Source organism: Bombyx mandarina, chromosome 06 (genome assembly GCF_030267445.1).
Source record: "Bombyx mandarina strain Sakado chromosome 06, ASM3026744v2".
NCBI lineage: Eukaryota > Metazoa > Arthropoda > Insecta > Lepidoptera > Bombycidae > Bombyx > Bombyx mandarina.
This window is the reverse complement of record NC_143213.1, coordinates 15,754,185-15,776,475: the sequence shown is the minus strand read 5'-3', so window position 1 is coordinate 15,776,475 and position 22,291 is coordinate 15,754,185. Positions and strand designations below refer to the sequence as shown.

The window sequence follows — 22,291 nt, the reverse complement described above, 5'->3', positions numbered from 1 at the left end:
GTCGTTTATTTTGTCATAAAACTAAAACTCCTTTGCATAGTAAGTTGTTACAAATGTAGTTCTTTAGGAGCGGTACTCGGGAACGATGCAAGACTGCACTGGCGGGAATCAAACTTGTTTCGCGAATCAATGAAGGTTGTTAACTATATATGTACATACATTCTACCATAGAGGTTATAGAGTCCACTGTCCGCTTAACTTCGCGAACTAGTCGGCACTTATTAGGTAATTAATATAAATATTTGGGTGTTTGTCTACATTTCGATACTTTACATTTTAAAAATGCCGTTAATCAAATATTCTTTGATGTTTCATTATTAAAGCAACGATATGTAGTAATTCTATTGATTATATGTGAAATATTATGAATACGAAAACAACTAAAGTGCATATTCTCACAAAGAAAACCATTCAACTGAGTCTTGGCACGAAAATAGGGTAGTTTCAAAAATATTTATCGCTCGAGTTTCCCCGATGCACTATAGAAAAGATACAAAGAAGGGGATGTAAGTTAAGAAAATAAGAAGCAAATGGGCCGAGCGTTGAACGAAGCATCGGGATATTGCGTCCGCTCCGTAACTCCTTGTTTCAGAGTAAACTTGGTTGAAAGAAACGCGGGGAGTGTAGGAGCTAAATAACTTTTAAAAAACAGTATCATAGGAATTTGATATTATAGTGGTTCTTAAATTGTCAGCACTTATTAAGAAAATATGCTAGCTTAGCTTAAGAGTACCGTAGGCAAGAAATCGTGTCTAACTATAGCACCAGTTCTTACATCAAACAATTTAAATATTTCATAAATACATCAATTATGTAAATACAAGAAATTTACGTTTATATCATCTATAAGTTTTGGAATATAATGTGACTTCTACTACTTCCATACTGGTGGTAGGGCGACTTGTGAGCCTGCCCGGATAAGTACCAACATCCGGTCTGTGACAGTCGTGAAGCAGTAACGTGCTTCGGTTCGAAGGGTGGGGTAGCCGTTGTACTGTTAAAACTGAGACGTTACTACTCGTGTCTCGAGGTGGGTGGCGGCATTTAAGCTTAAGATGTCTTTGGGTTCCGATAACCACTTAGCATCAGGTAGGGCGTGAGCTCACCCACACATAACATTGAAAAAATACTAATATTAATTGGTTTTAAGTGAGCTTTTAAAACTTTTGGTGTTTTCTAGCCAGAAAACACCAAAAGTTTTAAAAGCTTTGTAGCCACAAAATGAATGTAAAGATGTGGTTTCGATTGACCCACACTAAAGTGCTTCTTATTGAAGAGCTCACTTGAATAATTAAAGGTTGTATACTTATGTATGAATAGATCAAAGTCATTTAGACTGGGCGTATCTCTATCCTCTACTCGTCGGCATCTAAGCATACGTACTGGAGTTGGGGCATATCGTGAGTGGACACGGGTAGGCAGTATTATTCTATTTGTTTCCGCTACGAAGCAGCCATGCTCGATTTGGTGGTGGAATTCACCTAAAATCGTCTATAGAATTTGTTAAAAACTTACACAATTTACATCCATAAAAAGCGCAACAACTATGAGAATTACTTTCAAAAGTCTACAATTTATACCTAAATCACTTGTCACCTCTTAGACTACAGCATTATCGTCAACTACACACCCTTTAGACACAATCTCCCAATCGTAGCCTTTATCAGCCGCCTCGATATTACTTCATACTCGAGCCCTCCCCGGTTGACGCATAGCGCTCCCAAGATTAATAGCGCTCAGGATTTTACATCTATGGAAGGAAATATTTGCTGAATAGGGCTCTGAATGACGTAGGCTCAAGGTTCATGGTGAGTGTAATTATGTTTATGAATTTTGAAATGTTTTAAGTGCATCGTTATAAGGATTTTCATAGTGGTTAATAAATTTAAGAGACACAATAATCGAGTATTTGAATAATCATCAAAAGGCATGGATTAATACTTCATCTTTCTGATTGACTGTCTGCTCAACAGTATTTCGGTGATATGTTTTTCCTTGGGTATACTTGAATACTGATAATATCTAAAACGGTTTATATTTATTTGACCGTGTACTTGGTTAAGGTGAGATAACAGACGTCGGTCTTAAATATTATACTATCAATATCGCTACAAAATAAGTGGCGGTAAGTATCATAAAACAGAAGATTTTTGTCAAACGCGTTAATCATGGTAACGACATTTTAAACATAGTTTGGCACACACACAAGTTCCCAACAATAACATTTAGATTGTTGGTATGCTGAGAAATTTTGCTGGTGAAAGATCTTCCTTTTGTCGATATCCGCAACAAACATTTAATCGGTCTCAACCTGGGTATCCGGATACTAGACCAGCTATCGTACTTTTCAAACTTAACTAGATTGAGAAATCAGTAGTGATATTCCCTGGGTATGCAGCTTTTAAAATGGACTATAAAGAGTGATTACGCTAATGTGTACAATAATTATACGGGTTTGATTTAATGAAATGTATTATACCTTCATCACAGAAGTCGTTCTTGAAAACGTTTTGGATATAATATTCCTCAGCATTCTTTCTTTGGGTCATAATTTTATCTTACTATCAGCTTCATTTATAATCCACTGTCAATAGTGCGTATGTCAAGTCCACCCTTCGTTAGGGAGACCACCCGCACGGGGTCTCAGGTTCAAGCCGACACGATTTGGGCGGTACGACAGCGCTGTACCAGTGACTGTGTCATCCATGACAAGTTGTCTGATATTAGATGCTCGTAGGAAAATTATAAGTTAAAATTTCGGTTCAGATTATATATCTCCAAAATACGAATTAATTTTGTTTAATCATGTTTTTTTTTTTTTTTTTTTATTGCCTTTGTAGGCAGACGGGCATACGGCCCACCTGATGGTGAGTGGTTACCGTCGCCCATGGACTTCAGCAATGCAAGGGGCAGAGCCAAGCCACTGCCTACCGCTTAATACTCTCCACAAGCCTCGTTTGAAGAAGGACATGTCATAGCGCTCGGGAAACACCGTGGAGGGGAGCTCATTCCATAGCCGGATGGTACGTGGCAAAAAAGATCTCTGGAAACGCACTGTGGATGACCGCAGCGGCTCCAGGTAGTATGGATGAACTCTACTCCGGTGGCGGGCGGTGCGATGGTAAAAACGAGATGCTGGTATCATCTCGAACAATTCCTCAGAGCACTCCCCATGGAACATACGGTATAAAATACAGAGGGAACCGAAGTCCCTCCGCAGACCCAGAGGCTCCAAACGATCCGAGAGAATGGGATTATCGACAATCCGAACGGCCCTCCTCTGTATGGAGTCAAATGGAAGAAGCTGGTATTTGGGAGCCCCGGCCCAGAGATGGGAGCAGTACTCCATGCGAGGCCGGATTTGTGCTTTATAAAGCAAAAGTCTTTGTCCAGGCGTGAAGTACCGCTTCGCTCTGTTGAGGACTCCCAGCATTTTGGACGCCAACTTGGCTTTGCCTTCCAAATGACTCCGAAACTGGACATCGCTCGAAATGTCGACCCCAAGTATCCCGATACTCTCGGAAGGTTGCAGGGATACTCCTTGGAATTGCGGCGCCATGACAAAGGGGTCCTTCTTCGCAGTGAACGCGCAGACTTGTGTCTTTATCGGGTTGAATTGAACCAAGTTCAATTCACCCCATTCGGAGACTCGCCCCAGAGAGTTCTCCACTTCAGACACAAGTTTTGATCGTCTCTCTTGCACCGCGCTCCGAGAAAGACTCTGATGGCCGATATATCGCGCATCCCCCGTGCTGTCATCCGCATAGCAATGCATGCCATCAATAGACAGCATGTCATTGATATACAGGATGAAAAGCGTGGGGGAGAGCACCGAACCCTGTGGAACGCCAGCGTTAATGGTCATGGTATCAGAACAGTCACCGTCTACAACGACCGTGATGCTCCGCCCATCCAAAAAGCTAGCGATCCACTTGCAGAGACCCTCTGGGATTCCGTAAGATGGTAGCTTCGATAGAAGTGCCCTATGCCAGACCCTGTCGAAGGCCTTCGCGATATCAAGGCTCACAGCAAGAGCCTCGCCCTTGCTCTCCAAGGCTTCAGCCCACCTGTGAGTAAGGTATACAAGAAGATCACCAGCTGAGCGACCGTGACGGAAACCGTACTGTCGGTCACTGATCAGCTGGCGATCCTCAAGATACTTCAGGAGTTGTGTATTTATTATTCGCTCCATCACCTTCGAAAGCAAGGAAGTTATCGCGATAGGCCTGTAGCTCGATGGGTCCGACCGGTCACCCTTCTTGGGGATAGGGTGGACGTGGGCGGTCTTCCATGAAGACGGAACCCTGTTAGTGCAATAAGAGAGGCGATACAAACGCGTTAGCGCAGGTGTCAGCTCAGGGGCGCACGTTTTCAAAACCACTGCGGGGATGCCGTCTGGCCCACTCGACTTATGACTCATGTCATTCTTTATCGTAATCCTAATAAAGCTACAGAGCAGCTTGCTGTTAGATTACTTTAAGCTTACCTGGACTAGTGCCACACGATAATATTCCCAAGTCCCTACTTGAACAGGCGGCCGATCATAAAACTCATGCCAAATCATGCTATGCAGCATGGTAAAAGGACTGCTGCATCGATCTCACATAATATGGGATAAAGCCTAGAAGAAGATGGGTCTCCTGACTGCTTTATTACGTAGATCAACTGAAGAAATCATGATCCGTCTCGCATTAAGTGGTTACCAGACTCCTTAAACATAATCTGAGTGCCTCTATTTCATTATTTTACAGCTGCTGATCCGATTTAAGCCGCATAATTCTCTTTATGAAAAAAAATCCACCTTCTGACTCAAGAATAAGCGTATTGATTTCTATATGGATTGGAATAGACTGTAATCAATTGACTCTGATAATTGCATAACTTCTAATGATCCTTAAACTCATCGGGTCGTTTTTACCAAAAAAATATATTTGAAAATCTAAGAAACCGAAATCGTAAAGAAACACTTGAAAAGTCAAGTTAAAAGAAGCAATAGCAATAAAAACTCAATTTGTTTATAAAGAGCTTTTAAACTGGACATAAGCCCGTAGGGTTGGCATAAAAATTCCTAAAGGGTTGCGGTATATCGACCGCCGACACGTGCTGCGACCGTGATGGCAATGTTAAGTAGTAGAAAATAGGTTTTGTGGTACAGCGTAGAAATCTCTCAGTAGTTCATTCGGATGTTTTATGTGTGTGTTCTTGTAAACTAGGATCAATCGGTATTGACAGTCCTAATACATAACACTCGGCTGGTATCATCATCGTCATCATCAGTCTATAACAGTCCAATGCTGGCCTCTCCAATTGCACGCCACTGACCACAATCCTCGGCTTCTCTCATCCAGCTTTGCAATCTACCCTGCATAGATCATCATTCCACCGAGCTTGAAGGCGCCCTGCACTACATTTGTCAATACGCTGTCTCCACTCAAGAACCCGTTTACTTCGACGGTTATCGGTTCTCCGGCTAACATGGCCAGCCCATTGCCACTTCAGCTTACTATCCGCTGTGCCATGTCGATAGCTTTGGTATATTATAATATCCAGAAAATGTACTATTTTCTAAGTACATAAACACATGGTCATATACTGCCATTTTCATGAAGAAAGGTATACTGAGAGAAAGATAGATTTCTTTAAGAAATGTGTTCGTATAAAGAAATGACAAAAATACGAAACTATTTATGTTATTATTAGACACCGGTATTGTATGCCTCTCGAGTAATTACGACCTTCGTAACGATGTTATCTGCGCGGTATTAATTTATTTCTTTCTTTCCGTACAAATGACACCTTCAATGGGTAACGTGAATGCGTGAATGCGTTGGTTTACGAGCACTGAAACGAGAAATATTATTATGAGATAAAGAAGAATATGAAGATTTTTCAGAATTGACTTTTCTTCTAAGAAGACTGAAATTATTCAAATAATTAATGGCCTTCCAGCCCTGAAGCATATGAAATAGACACTTTGTGTGATGTATACAAGACAACAAAATTAAGTTACTTTGGCTCAAAACAAACTTAACTGACTGTTTTCCACTAAACAACAATTAAAAAGACCAAGCATAATCGTTCCCGCGGACCCAGCCCGACATTTGGGATTTTAACTCCAAGCGACTGTCGTGCGATTCTAAAGCTACACGGCAACTTTTTAATTGCTCTATCCGCAACCGGCACGGTGTCGTTTGAACTTGGTAATGTACGTTCACTAAATGATTGTTTTACAAGTTAATGACTTTTTGTACGGATTAGTGTGGAATGGACGTTCCGATAGCTTTTAAAGTATTTGCGTTTATATGTAGCAGAATATAAGTGTGAAAATTCATTGATATTATTATTTGTAGCTATGATAGCATGATAGCGATAAAAGTTGTAATAAGATTGAACATTATTTTTTATAGTTTAGCAATAGCTGGAGGCATTAGGACTGCACAGACTACTCACATTGCATTTCTTTTGGCATTTGTTGAAACAATCTTAAACCTGTTCTCCCCGTGGTTGTCGTAGAGGATGACTAAATGGTGTACTGAAGAATGATGGGTGGCGGCATTCACGTTGTAATGTCTATGGCTTTCAGTAACCGCTCAGATGAGGCGTAATTTTGTTAACCAATGTACCAGAACTTCAAACACCAGTTGAAGTTCCAATTATAGAGGAATGGCGACCCAACGATGGTTGTAACACACTATGTAGAATCATAATACGCATTATCCAATAAGTTCTCTTTATCACCCCACTCCATTTTAATATCGCAAAATATTGTACAATGTATTGGCGCCAAAATGAGAAAACTCAATGAGCAATCATATAAAAATGACAGATTCCAAATTCAAATGTAATATTTTGTTTATTTTTAATTGTAACAGTATTTATGGCCAGACTAAGTATAGAAAATAGATTTAAAAAGATAAAGCTTTGTAAGACTGTGCGAAATGATAACAGCAGTGACGTTACATATTTGAAATATACGAAATATACCCGAGACGAATGTACGACGTAAACAATTTAAATTGAGAGCACTTTTATACCGTCAAAGTAGGGCATTTGCAATTCAATACTGTATAATCGTTTGTTATCCGGATGGAGCTGAAGAGCGTTCGGAAATTTGGCAACAATAATAACTCTAACAAGAACCACCGAACCACTCCCATCGGTCGACCCTTCGACACGGGTTTTACTGAATAAGTTGATTCCCTAAACGCTTGTTTATTTATTTATTAGAGGAATAATTGATAAACTGAAATGAAAAAGGTCGTATGCTGGTATATTTTTTTTTTTAATATTTAGATGCTCTACATGACGAGATAAACGCGAGAGCAACCTAATGACCGATGGTTACCTTAGCTTTTAGATATCACAATTTGAATTCCACCACTGTCTTATAATCCACTCTAGTCTCCTCCAAACATTAAATAAATAAAAAATACGTAAATTTATAAATCTCTTAATTTAATATAGGAGGTATTACGTCATCATAGAACCTTATTCAAGTACGTATTAAGGTAATTTTTTTATGGCTTACTTGAAAGGACGAGCTCAAAACCCATCAGGTGTAAAGTGGTCACCAGAGCCCATAGACATTAACAGTAACGTAAATGCCGCCTCCCACCTTGCGACATGAGTTCTAAGTCACCGTTTTTTAGTATGGCAGCTGTCCCACCCTTTAAGCTGAAACGCTTTAGGGCAGAAATAAACGGGGTGGTAGTACCTACCTACCAGTGCGGGTCACAAGACACCATTAATTTCGAATATCATAATTAGAATAAGTTATGTACCTTTTTTTCGGACAGGGACCTCATGCGAGGTATGCACATGTTGAGAGCAGACCTCGGGTTCAAGAATGTTTTAGGGTCCTACCCACCAAACGACTCCCCTTGCACTCTCTCACCCGACGTCAGATCCCAACCCGGGGTCAGAACCCAGGCAAAGTAGGGGGGGTTTCCGCGGTCAACACTACAACCAGACTCACGGTGCCACCCCTAGGAAGCCTGACTGACGGGTCGTCAAGGCGGTAGTCGACGACTCGACGTCAACCGTCTCGGTACGGCAATCTGACAGGCCGCCCCAGGTGGCGCCGCTGGTGTTCCGGAAAACCTCGCTGGACTAGAACCAGCCTGCCAGGTCGGAACGCGATACATCACCAACCTGTTGCTCTTACACAACAGTTACGTGGAACTGCTGCCATGCAAAGCGCTATAGCACCGTTAGCACGCCCCGCAGTCTCTACCCCTCAGGTCGCCCCCTAACCTTCACCGGGGGGAGGTTGCCTCCTACAGAATAGATTTTGTACCTGCCTGCTATATTCTAGAGGGTTCAATTATTTGAACCACTCAATGCGAGCTCACCGATTATCGCACGCACTACTTCTGAGAAGATATTGTCTATCGTAACCCAATTTTACCAAAATCCTATGAGCACACTATAAGAATTGTCTATGCAAAAGATGGTTTGTTATTTAATTTAAATAAACTTCTTGATGAGCTGATAACTTTGAACTCTGAAATTCGGATTCCAATTCAAGCATATAAAAATGGGAGAGAGAAGATAGAAAGTTGAAAGAATGTATTATATTTTGTTTTATAATCTGTGTATTAAAACATTTCTAAGGAATCATTTATTTTCCTCTTTAAAAGTTAGTCACAAGAAGCCTTCCTAATATTTATGATGAATTTCACATGAGTGATAACATAAACAGAGAAGGAATATTGTTCGAAGTTGAAGATCAAAATGTGAAACTTTGGTCCGTCTCGACAAAGCTCAGAGCTTTTGTAAAATTAATTTATCAATTTCCTTTTCAAATGCACCATTATATGGAATGTAGGTCATTGAATATATTCAATTATTTCTGTTGTCAGCTTAAAAGTCCAAAGTGCGTTGATTTGCAGATAGAAAGAACAGATTTTAATACTTGCATTCAGGCGCACGCTTAAAAGCTGTTGTCCTCGTCCTTCATTACAAAAAAATGAGATTGGATGCAGGTGATACGTAATATAATGTAGTATAAAAAACTAGAGCATGAATTGAGGGCATCCTCTTCAAATCGATTAAAACACACGAGAGCGCTAACGTATATACGTATAACATATAATTGTGCTAATTTTTGTTCTTGTTCTGTGTTGCAGACGGTATTAGACGTGAATATTACTCGTTGCAAAAGCTCTAAGTCTCCGGACAGTTTGGAATCACGAAATGCCTTTTTTAAGGGCAATGGCTGAACCATCTAGGAGGTCCTCGCGCCTGGGAAGCGTGCGGGGTATGTGGGTCTGGCCGATCCGGAGTTGTTGGGAGCGGACCACGGACCCAAAGATAAAGAAAGGCCCTACTTACTAAACATCCTACCTCCTACCTCCCAGCAGTAAAAGGATTTTTTTTTATTGATCAGAATAGTAGCGACATTCAAAAGTCAAAATGAGTAGAAATTTAATTAAATATTTTTTATGTTCAAGTTTAAGGTGTCAAAATCAGCGTCTTAAATAAAACTACATTTATAAATTGCATCCGCATTTTTATGTCATTTGATTTTAGTGGATGCGACAAGTCCTTTTAATTCTCTTTATGACTCGTGAAAGCCGAAGGAAATACTATATATAATTTCTTTCAGTGTCACTACAGTGCTTAGTTGAGGTCTGTGCTCTTTCGTTACACATTTGTTTGAGTATCTCTTCATAGTATGAACATAGTTGCTCTGGAGATAGCTCCTTACTCCGATTCATATTCATAACAAAAGGTTACAATATACATGCGGAACATAATCTGTTGAAATGTTCAACATATATTTCTACGAGCAGCTTATATAAAATTCAAAACGGTCTTGGGTTTCTTCATGTTTTACGTGGCTAAAACACAACAAAACTTTAAGGAAAAAGAATCGAATCAAACTTAGTTTTACTGTCAAACAATTTACTTATCTACCCTCTGTCTCTAAAGTAAAGAAAACACGCTTTTACACCCAAAGTTTTAAAGTTCACAGTCCTTTCAAAACGCTAACATCTAATTTAAAACTGCGCTACGTTCATATCTCGGTGGACTTAGCTTAAAATTGGATTGCTTTTCTACAAGTTCGGATATTTGCATACGAACAAAAGGAGAGTAAAATGTGGATATTGTCTGATTATACATTACTGCTAGGATAGTGTTCTAAGAGAACGCGTTAGTATTTGCGGGTCATACACAAATAGAGAACAAAAAAGTGCAGCAAAAAAAATATCTCAGAATCAGTGTGAAACAAACTATTTATTATTTAACTATTGATTATCAATCTTTTAATCACTGTAACCGAGATCAATATGTCTTATTTTTTGCATAATCGCAATTTTTATATTTTTGCGGACCACAGAAAAGACGATTTAGTCTACAAGAGAGATGAAAAGCTGTGATGCAGCGTAAGCTAAAATATATTAAGACAAAATAATCAAACATATGTAGCCACTGGTATAAACGAATACCGAAACGCAAATAAAATGTCAAAATAATCACATTAATTGGAAAATAAAATAATAATGTCTACAGAAAAGAAAATCCCTTCGGTGGACTTATGAAACAAAACAAAATTTCGAAGGTTACTAATTTTACAGCCATGGTATATTACTCGTATATAATTCTTTAGATAGCTAATGAATTTTAATAGGCAATGTAATGAAATTTAAGGACTGATTATTTCAAAATATTTCCAGAGAACTATCAGAATCGTCGGAATCAGCATGAACTAAAACGAAGCAAGATATGGACCAACCCACGGCCCAAGGGTTGAACCCCCTGAACGAAAGCAATAGAAATAAAAATAATGTTTTCGTTTCCTCTATTTACATTGATTAGATTTACAATTTTTTTTATTGCGAATATAAAATGTACTAAAAAGTTTGAACTTAGAATATCAAATGTTGCCAAAATCAAACCTCTTTCTAACCAACTTTAAAAAAGCAGTAGGCCCTCGGTTCAACTATTTTTCTACTAACTACTTTCTCTACTTAGACCTACTAAGGTATGTTTCTTACACATTTTCTGTGGACATAGTCTTTTCGATGGACATCGGGACCACAGGAAAGATGGCCACAGAAAACATGTATTATAAAAACTCTTGCGTAAAGAAATTAACTTTGAGGTTAGAAATTAAGCAACATGCTTTTCATTTACTTGTACTAAATGCTCATATAAAAACAATAAATATACATTTTTATAGATAATATTTACATGTATATAATTGGAACAGGAAAGAACACTTGATATTTTACGTTTATGTGTGTTTTGGAATAAAAAATATATTTTCACTCGCACTGGAATCGAAACAACAAAATATCAAACGCCGGAATGGCCACTATTTAGTGATGCCAACAGTTAAAAACATAAACTTAATGCGGTCGAATAAATTAAAATTGAATGTCGTTTTATCGCGTCCACAGAAAAGACTCAATTTCATATAACCATAAGTTTATTGGATTTATTGTATACAGATAGTAACGATATATTTTTTTTATTCTCAATATTATCATCTTTATTATATTGTTTGTATTACAAGTAAATAATTTTAATATATAGGGTACTTTAACTATTTTTAAACATGGCTCAAACATTATACCTTCGTCTTGTAACAGTCCACAGGAAGAGATTTTTTTATGTTTAACGCCATCAAAATGAATTTATGAAATGTAATATTTTACAAGATACGATTAAAATGAGTAGTAATATAGTACCTTTACGATTTAAATACTTTCAAATATTCGCCAATTTGCTCTTTTAGATGATACATTGTATAACACTTTTTTACCCTTTTTGTGTATGACCCTTGCATAGGAAAAGTTACAAATTCAAATTAATTGCCAAATTAATTCATACTACACTTATTTAACTGAGCGGTGAAAACCCTCTTGTCGTGGCCACTGGAAACTACATACCCGACCCTGTAGACCGAACGGTAAACCGTCTACGTCGCCCAAAGCACGTCATTACGGATCCTCCTGATCCATTAACGGTGCTTTTAGGCACCACAAGCACCGATCACCGTCCTCGTTGAATCCGTCGCTTGCCACGGAGAGCTCGACGAGCGAATTAACCCATAGACACAGCCCACTGAGTTTCTCGCCGGATTTTCTCAGTAGGTCGCGTTTCCGATCCGGTGGTAGATTCTGCGAAGCACTGCTCTTGCTAGGGTCAGTGTTAGCAACTCTCCGGTTTGAGCCCCGTCAGCTCACCTACAAACGTTAGTGTGAAGCTGAAATAGCCTCTCAAGGCTATAAGCATAGGTAGAAAAAAAAAAAGATCGGTGGAGCACAGAAACGTGACTGGCACGCACCTTGAGACAAGAGGTCGAAGTTCCAATTGATAACGATTATCCCATCTTTCAATTTATTTGAATTGTTTTCACAGAAGAACATTCTAGCTATTATATAGTTATAATACAATTGAGATTTTAACCTCGTATCGAAAGCTCTAAATCTGTATACATATTGCAATATCTACGAAGTCCCGTAACCACAGATCGGCAAGTTCACCATACAATAATCACAAAAGAAATGAAAAATAATCGTTATCTAACCTACAAACTTTATTATGCAGTGAAAGTATAAATTGCACATTTATGATTCGAATTTTAAATCTAAAGCTATAAACGTTTTAAAATTCTACAAATTGTTGTTCATTTTTCAAAAAAATATGTGGAACTCATTTTCTTTATTACTTCACAGAAATTTCACCTCTTTGTCTTACGCTTTAGAATCTAAAATCGTATAAAAAACAAAATTCTCTTTAAAAGAAAACCAATGCATGTTGCCTCGAATGAAATATAGAAATTCCGCGGGACACGTTCTAAGTGAGAAATGTAAATTCGTTTTGCGATAGAAAAGGTTCTTATTTCAATATGGTTAAGATTCAATGTTGCTCGCGTTAAGATTTTTAATGTAATATTTTCACATACGTGTTTCTGCGTTTGACAGTTGTTACCCAGTTGGGAAGGTAAGGTGCTGGTCCACTGGCGGAACACAACGCAGCGCTTTTGTTAAAATTTGTTATCGATGATACAGATATTTAGTACCGCGCTAAGGTCATTATATAAGGTCCGTATAGAACGAGAGCTTTTTGTTATTGATTTACCTTAAGAAATTATTTTCTTAATTGACTTGATTTTTCACGGAAGTGTGCGAATATGTTTTATCAGTGAACTTTGCTTCTTTTGCTTGTGACTAATTCAATGATTTAAAAAAATGTTCAAATTCTATTTATTTGAATTTCATGTCATGACCGCTTGAATGATGAACCTAACCATCAAATGGCAGATTCATAAGAACGGTCACAATGAGATCAGAAGCTAGATACTCTTTTCAAAAGCAGTACTTTGTTGTAATTATGAAAGGTTTTTTTTGTGCTTAGATGGGTGGACGAGCTGACAGCCCACCTTAAACGCATTACTGCTTCACGGCAGAAATAGGCAGGGTGGTAGTACCTACCCGCGCGGACTCACAAGATGTCCTACCACCAGTAAAGGTGGTAACAGGTTACAAAAAACTATTATTAAGATTTGATTTTTTTTTGTCGCTGCGTTATTATTCGTCAATGGAATAAATTATGAAGAATCGAAGAAGTATTTGCGAATCCACGAACAACGTAAGAAGTGTCAACGCATCACTTGAGTACTGAAATTACTAATGAGGCTATTTGTAGTGAAGAAACCATACAAGGTGAGACCGAATGGTTGTAACGGCGCCTACAGATAAATAATATATTATTTGACATCCAATGGGCCAAATAGATTCTAAGGGATTTTGTGACCTGGTAACTAAGACCTTTAGGTCAAGTCTTATTTCTTTTAATTTATATTCTTATTTTGATATGGATCAAACATAGATTGTAGTTAAACTGCTAGCTTTCAATAATTATGTCTGCCTGTTTCTTGTTATTGTCCATAGCGTCTGCCCGAGCACACAGCCCACTTGATATTGAGTGGTCGCCCATGGACGTCAGCAATGCAGAGCCAAGCCACTGTCTACCGTTAAGTACTTTTCGCAAGCCACGTTTGAAGAAGGACAGGTCATAGCGCTAGGGAAATACCTAGCATGGGTGTTCATTCCAGAACCGCATGGTGCGTGGCAAGATCTCTGGAAACGCACTGTGGTTAAATGAAGGTGCGATGGTAAAAACATGTCACAAAGCTCAGGAAACACCAAGCGTACATTATGACGTAACGAAATCAGTCAGTGGTGGTATGGTTCAAATATCAGCAGATCGAAATCTATTTTATGAATTTAAATGAAATATTCACTCAACTGTGACTCACACAAGTTGAACTCACCCCAATATTGTTTGGGTGAAAGACATATTTCTGTCTCAGCATTCGGGATTCATTTGTCGCTGTACATTAGTCGGAATCGTAAATATATCAGCGTCGTCATATCATTAGATGTTATTATTCTTGGGTTGAGTTCAACTGACGGTCAATAACCATGTCAATACGTGCAATAAAATTTATTTTACTAGGCAAGCTCACCGTTCTCTTGCTGTTAGACGTCACGATGCTATTTTTTATTGCTCTAAATGAACTCACAATCCGCTTCATACTAATTGGTAATCTGTTTTTCGGCATCTCAGTGTGAATTTAAAGTATAATTTAAGATGTAATTGTCAGCCCACACAGATTTACATGTAAGGTCAAGGGTGTTCACGTGCTCTCATGAAAGAAAAAAAAACATTATTGGTGCTACAGTAACGGTAGTACAGAGTTCGTAAATTAACACTTGAAATATTAACGCTTTGAAGAGAAATACGAAATATTAAAGAATTTTGTTTAATATTTCGGGATTCTCATTTGAATTTCACCCGGTCGAAAGAGCTTCTTTCATCCGGTTCTCTCATTGTTCTGATTTTATTAACCGGATAATTTTTCCGGTTCATATTTAATTGCACTGTTTTACGCATTAAAAGTATCCTAATTTGAATACTAATCGAGAAATTATGAGAAGACCTTTTTGTAGATTGTTTGTTGAAGGTTAAATGAAGGTTGTTTGGATAGTCACAAACAAAAAGGAACCAGTTTGGTGTAATTTACAAACTACAAAGAGCGAAAAAATAAACATAATTTCTAAGGAATGTTCATTTAAGATGTACCTTTGTTGTTAGTTAAAAATGTATAAATTAACAGCCTATTTACATATTTTATTACATAATAATATGTTATGGTCCAATGTTAGACATAATATATTATGCTATTAGCCCGACCGTGCGAATTTGGAATAGCTATAGACTTAGGCTTTTAACGGTAGGCAGCGGCTTGGTTCTGCCCCTGGCATTGCTGAAGTCCATGGGCGACAGTAACCACTCACCATCAGGTGGGCCGTATGCTCGTCTGCCTACAAGAGCTATAAAAAAAAGACTACCATAAATATGTTTAATTGTCAAAATAATTAAAAAACTTAATTATTTTATAGAAGACATAGCATTCGAGCCACCGGATGGTGAATGGTCACCGTCGCTCTTGGACATCAGCAATGCCAGGAGCACAGTCAAGTCCAGTCTGTCCGAGTGATCAAGCGATTATGAAGTTTCAAGTGTTAAAATAATCCCTATTTTGTCTCTATTTTTATTGAATAACAGAAGGATTCGCAATTGACAATTTTAAAACCAACATTCCAAATGTTTGAAAAAAAAATCGTTGGAAAAGTCGCGTGTTTCAAATAAGCAGCTTAAACGATTACAGATTTGTTTGAGAACGAAAGCTATTAAATGAATTGTCTCACACAAGTCAAATAACAGTAACTAGAGGTCCCGCAGTAGTCGAAATTCGACTATAATTAATTGTAATTGTAAGTTTGTACACTATTATGATTGTATTTTATATTTCTATAATCACAAATTTAGCCAAGACACTATAAAATATTAACAAAGACAAACAATATTTAATCTCAATTTGACAACAGACGCCAAGAACAAAAGTTTGACAATAAATAGTATGGATGCGTGTGTGCGTCAAATACATGGTATGTAGTGTGTGTAATGTTTTCTTTATTGATTTAATGTCTTTTTTATGCATTATTTTAAAAAAATATGAGCATTATGCACTTCTTCTCTATATTCTCTATACGGGTGGAAAATTTCATACTCCTCCGTCCGCGCAATTTTCGTAAAAAGGGATACAAAGTTTTTGCTTCACGTATTAATATATAGATATTTGAACCCAAAACTGTTATAGAGGAAAACTAAGCAGTAACACCTTCTGTAACGAAATTGAAACGGTTATATTGAATGTACTCCTCCCATCAGCACACGGGCTGTAGGCTGAGGATATGTTGCATAAGAAATAGCGAATACTGCGAAGTAACAAAAGAGACCGATTTTGGAGCGAGAGCATATTACATGATAACAGTGTGTCCAAAATTTGGTAGATTTGCCCAGTCACATTTCCGGCTTATTCACATGAATCCAGTTGGTATTCCACTCACTTCTAAGCCTCCCCTAATTTCAACGATTACTTTTTGCTTCACTAATCCTAAGACTTTCCTAGAAAGAGCGGTGAGTGATGCCAGAGAGACAGATGCTTCAGATATATTGTAACGATTTTTTTTAAGATGACTGAAAGTTCGGAATGAAATAATCGATCTATTGAGGCCCGGAATCTAACCGAACCTTTGCCAACTTCGTAACCGCATGTAAATTTGACATAAACAATGACCTTAAGCTTTACAGCCGATTCCAAAGATCACAATCGTTAAAAAAAGTGTCTCTGTTTAGATTCTCGGATTTACATAATTGGCGGTTTTCCGATGTTGTTGTACCTAAATAAGGACAAGTAATTAATATAAAATATCCGGGAAAGAAAAACTCCACATTCTCAAACGTGAGAATCATTACGAGACGGTACTACGGTACCTACAATCATTGATCAAGCTAACAGTAGTCATAATTTTATTTAGAATATGGAAAACAAATGAAGAGGGAAAAAAATCAAATTTGTCCCAAAAAATTAGAAAAAAATACAACTAATCCTCAGGATGAAAAACAGAAAGAAACTGATCTAACCTTGCGGAACCAACGAATATGATATTCAAATTTCAAAGTATGTAATTTGATTGTAATTAATTATCGTTTTGAACAGGCAGTCATACTCTGTGAGTTCATCTTTTTATGATGAATCCACAACATCCTTTACTCCATGAGCTCTGGACATATTAATTACATAACAAAAAACAAAAGCATATTGTTTTAAATAAAACCAAATTACATTCCATGCACCGCTTCTTATATTTCCATAAATTTTGTTGTCTTAATACCTTACAGAAGTCAGACCATCGTTTTGTTGACGGTTTTGCGGCTCTTAGCTATCAACTGTACTGACTTATCTATTGTATTTTCCCCAAACTGTAATTCTGTCTTAAATCAGTTATCTCATTTAAATCCACTAGACGGCCTCACGGATAAGTCTACGGAATCCGAAGCTAAAACTTGGAACAATCAACCCTTTATTTGGCACTTCTCCTTGCAAGTAATTAGTTGGAGGCATTCACGATTCTTTTTTCAAAGAAAACTTTCACGTAGACCATTGTTCTGAAGGGAATTCATCAAACTTGGTGGAGGGTGACCTGTGAATCGTCTAAATTGATTCTTTGAAGCGATTAAATTGGGGTTGAAGGAAATTTAACGCTGTCTTCGCTCCTTATATGATCTTCGGGTGGAAATAATTGTGCAATGAGGCTGTAAGATATAAGAACTGGTATAAATCACGACCACTGTCCTAAATTTTTTTTACCGCGAAGCGATACGAATATCTGTGGTAATAAAAAAATTAAACGCTTGATTTGTAGCACTGAAAGAACGCATTCAATATGTCTTATTGGACTATTACGAATAATAGGCACTACAATAGACATTACAAATTTGTCCCTACCATCGGAATATATCTAAGTCCTGAATATAATATCGTCCTTATTCTTAAACTCATAAGGATCATTTTGGTATGTCAAAAATGTGCCCCAATTGAGTTGAACGCCGGATATTGTGAAATGGTTCTTTGTTAGGCTGATGATGCGCCACCGTTGATGCTTTGTGGAGAGGAGACTTAAATATGAAACGGTCCTCTTTTTATTGGATTGTTAAATAAATTTATATCCAGAAGAGAAAAAGATTCTGCTTTCAGGCTTACAAAGGAAAATGTTTGCAAGACAGGTTAAATTCAATTTTTACACATAAGGAAATCTCCTGGCTTTTCATTTTATGGTTTTCCACAAATAGATGATTACTAAATATTAATTAAGGCACTTAGCGCGGCGGTGTAACATTTTTAAAGCGCAAAATATTCTTGTGAGACCTTATGGCTAAATGCTTTATTTGTATTTTGGGTGTATTTGTATTATTTTATTTTTCAATCAGACACGAATTGCAAATCTACTAGGTACCTGAAATTTGACAAATACACGAATTTGGTTTAAAAATGCTATCTACTAACCTGCTGGACAATTACATTCGGCGTCTCTCTTCTCCCTCCGCAACAGCTCTGACTCCTTTTTCGACACTATCGGTTGTTGAACTGTCCTCTCCAAATCTTTCAATTTCTCCTCAAGCGCTATCACTCGCTGCTCCAAACAGTGCTGCCTATACAAACCGTATCCACACAGAACAAAGAAGAACCCACAACAGCACCACAGAACCACTTTATTTAACACATTTTCCTCGCGACCTTCCTGTCTCTTTGGATTCGCCATGTTTGGTTTAATTTTAGCCAATCAAACACCAATCCATTATCGGAAAAACCAAAAATATAGAAGATTTTCCCAATGCACGATCGAGATTTCTACAATTTGGGTTTTATTAAGCCGAATGTGGTTATATGTCGCGATTATGGCAACGAGAATTTTGACAATTATTCAATTATCAAAATGGTTTTTGATAATTCGGATTACAAACGCGTGTTAGCCCGGTAACTCGTGCGATATGAGTAGTCCTGACTGACGGTCCCCGATGGCTCCCTCGGGAAAAGGAAGTGGCTTGTCCAGCGTTAATGCCCTTCTAGTTGCGTCGATTACCCGTCGTAGTACCCTTCCAAACTTTGATGGACGTGGCACATTGTTGCGTTAATATACGGATGCATTGGTTTAAGATCAGTTGCCGGATTTTTAGTTAGGTTAATAAGGATGTGGGCCTATGTTTGTTTGGATTATGTATTTTGTTCGTATCTTTTCAGAACTACGTCTGTTTGGGTGTTATTTGTCATTGGATTTTAAATTGTTGGTATTTTAAATTTGCTGTTTATTTTTTATTTAATTCATAATCTTGTAAGTTGTGCTAGAATTTCAGCTAAAATAACTTGAAAACACAAATTTATTAAAATCAAAATCAGTTCTTCGATATTAGATCTTCTGTGTAGAGAAAATTAAACATGATATTTTTATTACATATACGGCTGAATCACCCTACCATACACCTATTGTTAAGTAATTATCAGAGCCCATAGACCTCACAAAATCATGGCCGCAACTCAACCAATCCCTAGTATTCGAAAGAACTGGATAAAAATAGTGATCACAATGAATACTGCAACTTTTTTTATTTATTACTTAGATTGTTGGATTAGCTCACGGCTCACCTGGTTTTAAGTTGTTACCGGAGCCCATACACGCCTAAGACGTAAATGTCGCCACCCACCTCGAGACATGATTTCTTAGGTCTCAGTTTTTACAGTACAACGGTTGCCCCGCACTTCAAGCCGAAACGTGTTACTGCGTCACCGCAAAAATAGGCAGGGTGATGGTAAATACCCGTGCGGATCCATAATATGTCCTAACAGCTAGTGCTGTTTCAATTAAATCTAACCCTAAAAAGCTCAGTTAGGGCTGAAGCATTCCAAAATCTTTTTAGAGTACTTGATCCTACTCCACTGCTGCTACTATTGCTACTTCCACTTCGCAGATTGGGGCGCTTCAATCTAGATTATATTCTTGATTATCGTTAAGCGCAATACCAAATTTTCAACTACAATGATACTCTTGAAGTGATCTTCAAGAGTATTATTGTAGTTGAAAACTTGCTGCTTTCAGATTACTTATGGTAGGCCATCAGGCCAACCATAAGTAAGTGCAGCATGTCGTAACGCAAATAGGTCAGTGATACCTAAATATTTCCTTGTTATCATCATTATCAACATTTCCCACTAACTATCATACATACATACATACATGATATATGAATACCGTGTATATAACATGTACACCTTACACACTGATTGCTGGAAATTGCAAGGTCAAAATATTGGTCTACGTACTAGATATTTAAAGCATAAGAATCTCTACTAGGCCAATCATCTGACCATGGTTATAGAGTAATACAATTTACTGTTCATACTAGTACCATTAAAATTTAAACCGAGAGACAATAAAGATAAAGTCCTTAATAAATCAGAGTAACGTTTAGAGGCACCATTCAAGTTGACAATGAGAATTAACTATAGAATTTGCATGTATATTGCGTATAAATTGCGTTTAGAATTTGGACTTACAATTAAGATGCTTTGGGGTGTCCCTTGTTCTACATCAAGACTAATGTTAGGGGGCGAAACGAGATAAAAATCCAGTTACGAATATTTTTAATGCGGAGGGTTCCGGAGCATAACTTTTAACTGTTAAAGTTCAAGAAATATAGGATAATGCTTTTAAAGAATAGTGAAGGCCGGCAGTGTCTATCAAGGCAATGAATTTCTCTAGTCTAGTTTTATTTCAAATGTCCTTTGCCCTTGTAGGCAGACAAGCATACGGCCCACCTGATGGTGAGTGGTTACCGTCGCCCATGGACTTCAGCAATGCCAGGGGCAGAGCCAAGCCGCTGCCTACCAAGCCACCAAGCCGCTGCCTGTCCTTTAAAAAGAGACCTCGGTAGGCAGCTGCTTGGCTTTGCCTTTGCTCTGTTGTTGTTAATGTTCTCGAATGTGAATTGCTCGTATTCAAAGAAAGCACAAAGTTGGGTGGTAATAAATTTCATAATTATACTTAATACTATACTTCATACATACATAATTATACTTCATAATAAATTTCATTTTACTGGTGGTAGGACCTGAGTCCGCACCGGTGGGTTCCACCGCCCTGCCTATTTCTGCCGTGAAGCAGTAATGCGTTTCCGTTTGAAGGGTGGGTAACCGTTGTAACTATACTTGAGACCTTAGAACTTATATCTCAAGGTGGGTGGCGTATTTACGTTGTGGATGTCTATGGGCTCCAGTAACCACTTAACACCAGGTGGGCTTTGACCTCGTCCACCCATTTAATCAATAAAAAAAATTGAAAAAGTCAGTTTATTTTAGTAAATATAAAACAATATTTCAAACAGCCATGCATTACACAACATACGACAGGTGCAGGTATCTACTATTTAACTTCTCGCCTCCTCGTAGACCTCCGGTGGCCAGCTAGACGTGGTGTCCAATGCCTAGACATTTTTAAGTTCTACTCTTTATTCCTATGTAATTTGTAACACAGAATTTCAATAACAAAATACAGACAGATTTATGCATTTTTCTCCGAAATTTTTTATAGCAGCATTTTTGTGTTTTTAAATAAAATATTTACTCTAGAGTCTGTACCCTGATTTAAAAAAACCCAAGTTAACCTTCGCGACGCGTTGGCGTCGTGCTGAGGGTACCGATTTCTTTCATCTCCCCGCTAAATCTTGCTGATCTCAAGCTGTGAGCCAGGATTTCCCTACGTCTACATTACGTTGATAAATTACTTTAACGTAGATATTTCCTTGAACCCTTTATCTGCCCGGACCTTGACATTTTACCTATTACGAGAACTATTTCTTGATGTGCCTAAAACAACATTTTGTTATTTTTATGTAATAAATGCTCACATCTTTAGTTATTAAAATACATATCTAACTAGCTGACCCGGCAGACTTCGTAGTGCCTCAATAGATAAATAAAATATCTAAACCTTTGTATAAAATAAACTTAAAATAAACTTAAAACAAATAAGGTATTGTATGTCAATTAAAAGTAAATAAAATTCCAAGCTGATGATTAAGTGTTTTTGAGAATTCATTTGTTTCTTTTTGGAACTTGAATATTTCCCAAAAATAGATTAGCTTTTTGATTATTTGCAGAAATAGGCAAAATAAATGCTATTTATGAATAAACAAAAGAGCTATTGATTAATATAAAAGTGGGTTAATTACAAAAGTTGCTGTCAAGTGCTATTGAGTATACTCATTCTAAAGGCGGTAGGCAGCTCTTGACATTATTGACGTTCTTGAGCGACAGTGGCTATTTACCATCAGGCTGACCGTGTGCTTGTCTAGCTACAAAATCAAATAAATA

The 22,291-nt window shown here is 37.6% G+C and overlaps 1 protein-coding gene across 3 annotated transcripts in view; it reads right to left on the bottom strand.

Annotated features, from left to right (window-relative positions):
• The window catches only part of LOC114252697 (uncharacterized), a 378,993-nt gene extending 360,037 nt beyond the window's left edge, over positions 1-18,956 (bottom strand). For 2 of the 3 annotated variants that reach the window (XM_089728467.1, XM_089728473.1), the window contains exon 1: positions 18,431-18,956. In XM_089728467.1, coding sequence (XP_089584593.1) covers positions 18,431-18,686 — 256 coding nt within the window. In that variant the 5' untranslated portion in view covers positions 18,687-18,956. The remainder of the gene's footprint in view (positions 1-18,430) is intronic. The other variant, XM_089728469.1, reaches the window with a different exon arrangement.
• Between the last annotated feature and the right edge of the window lie 3,335 nt (positions 18,957-22,291).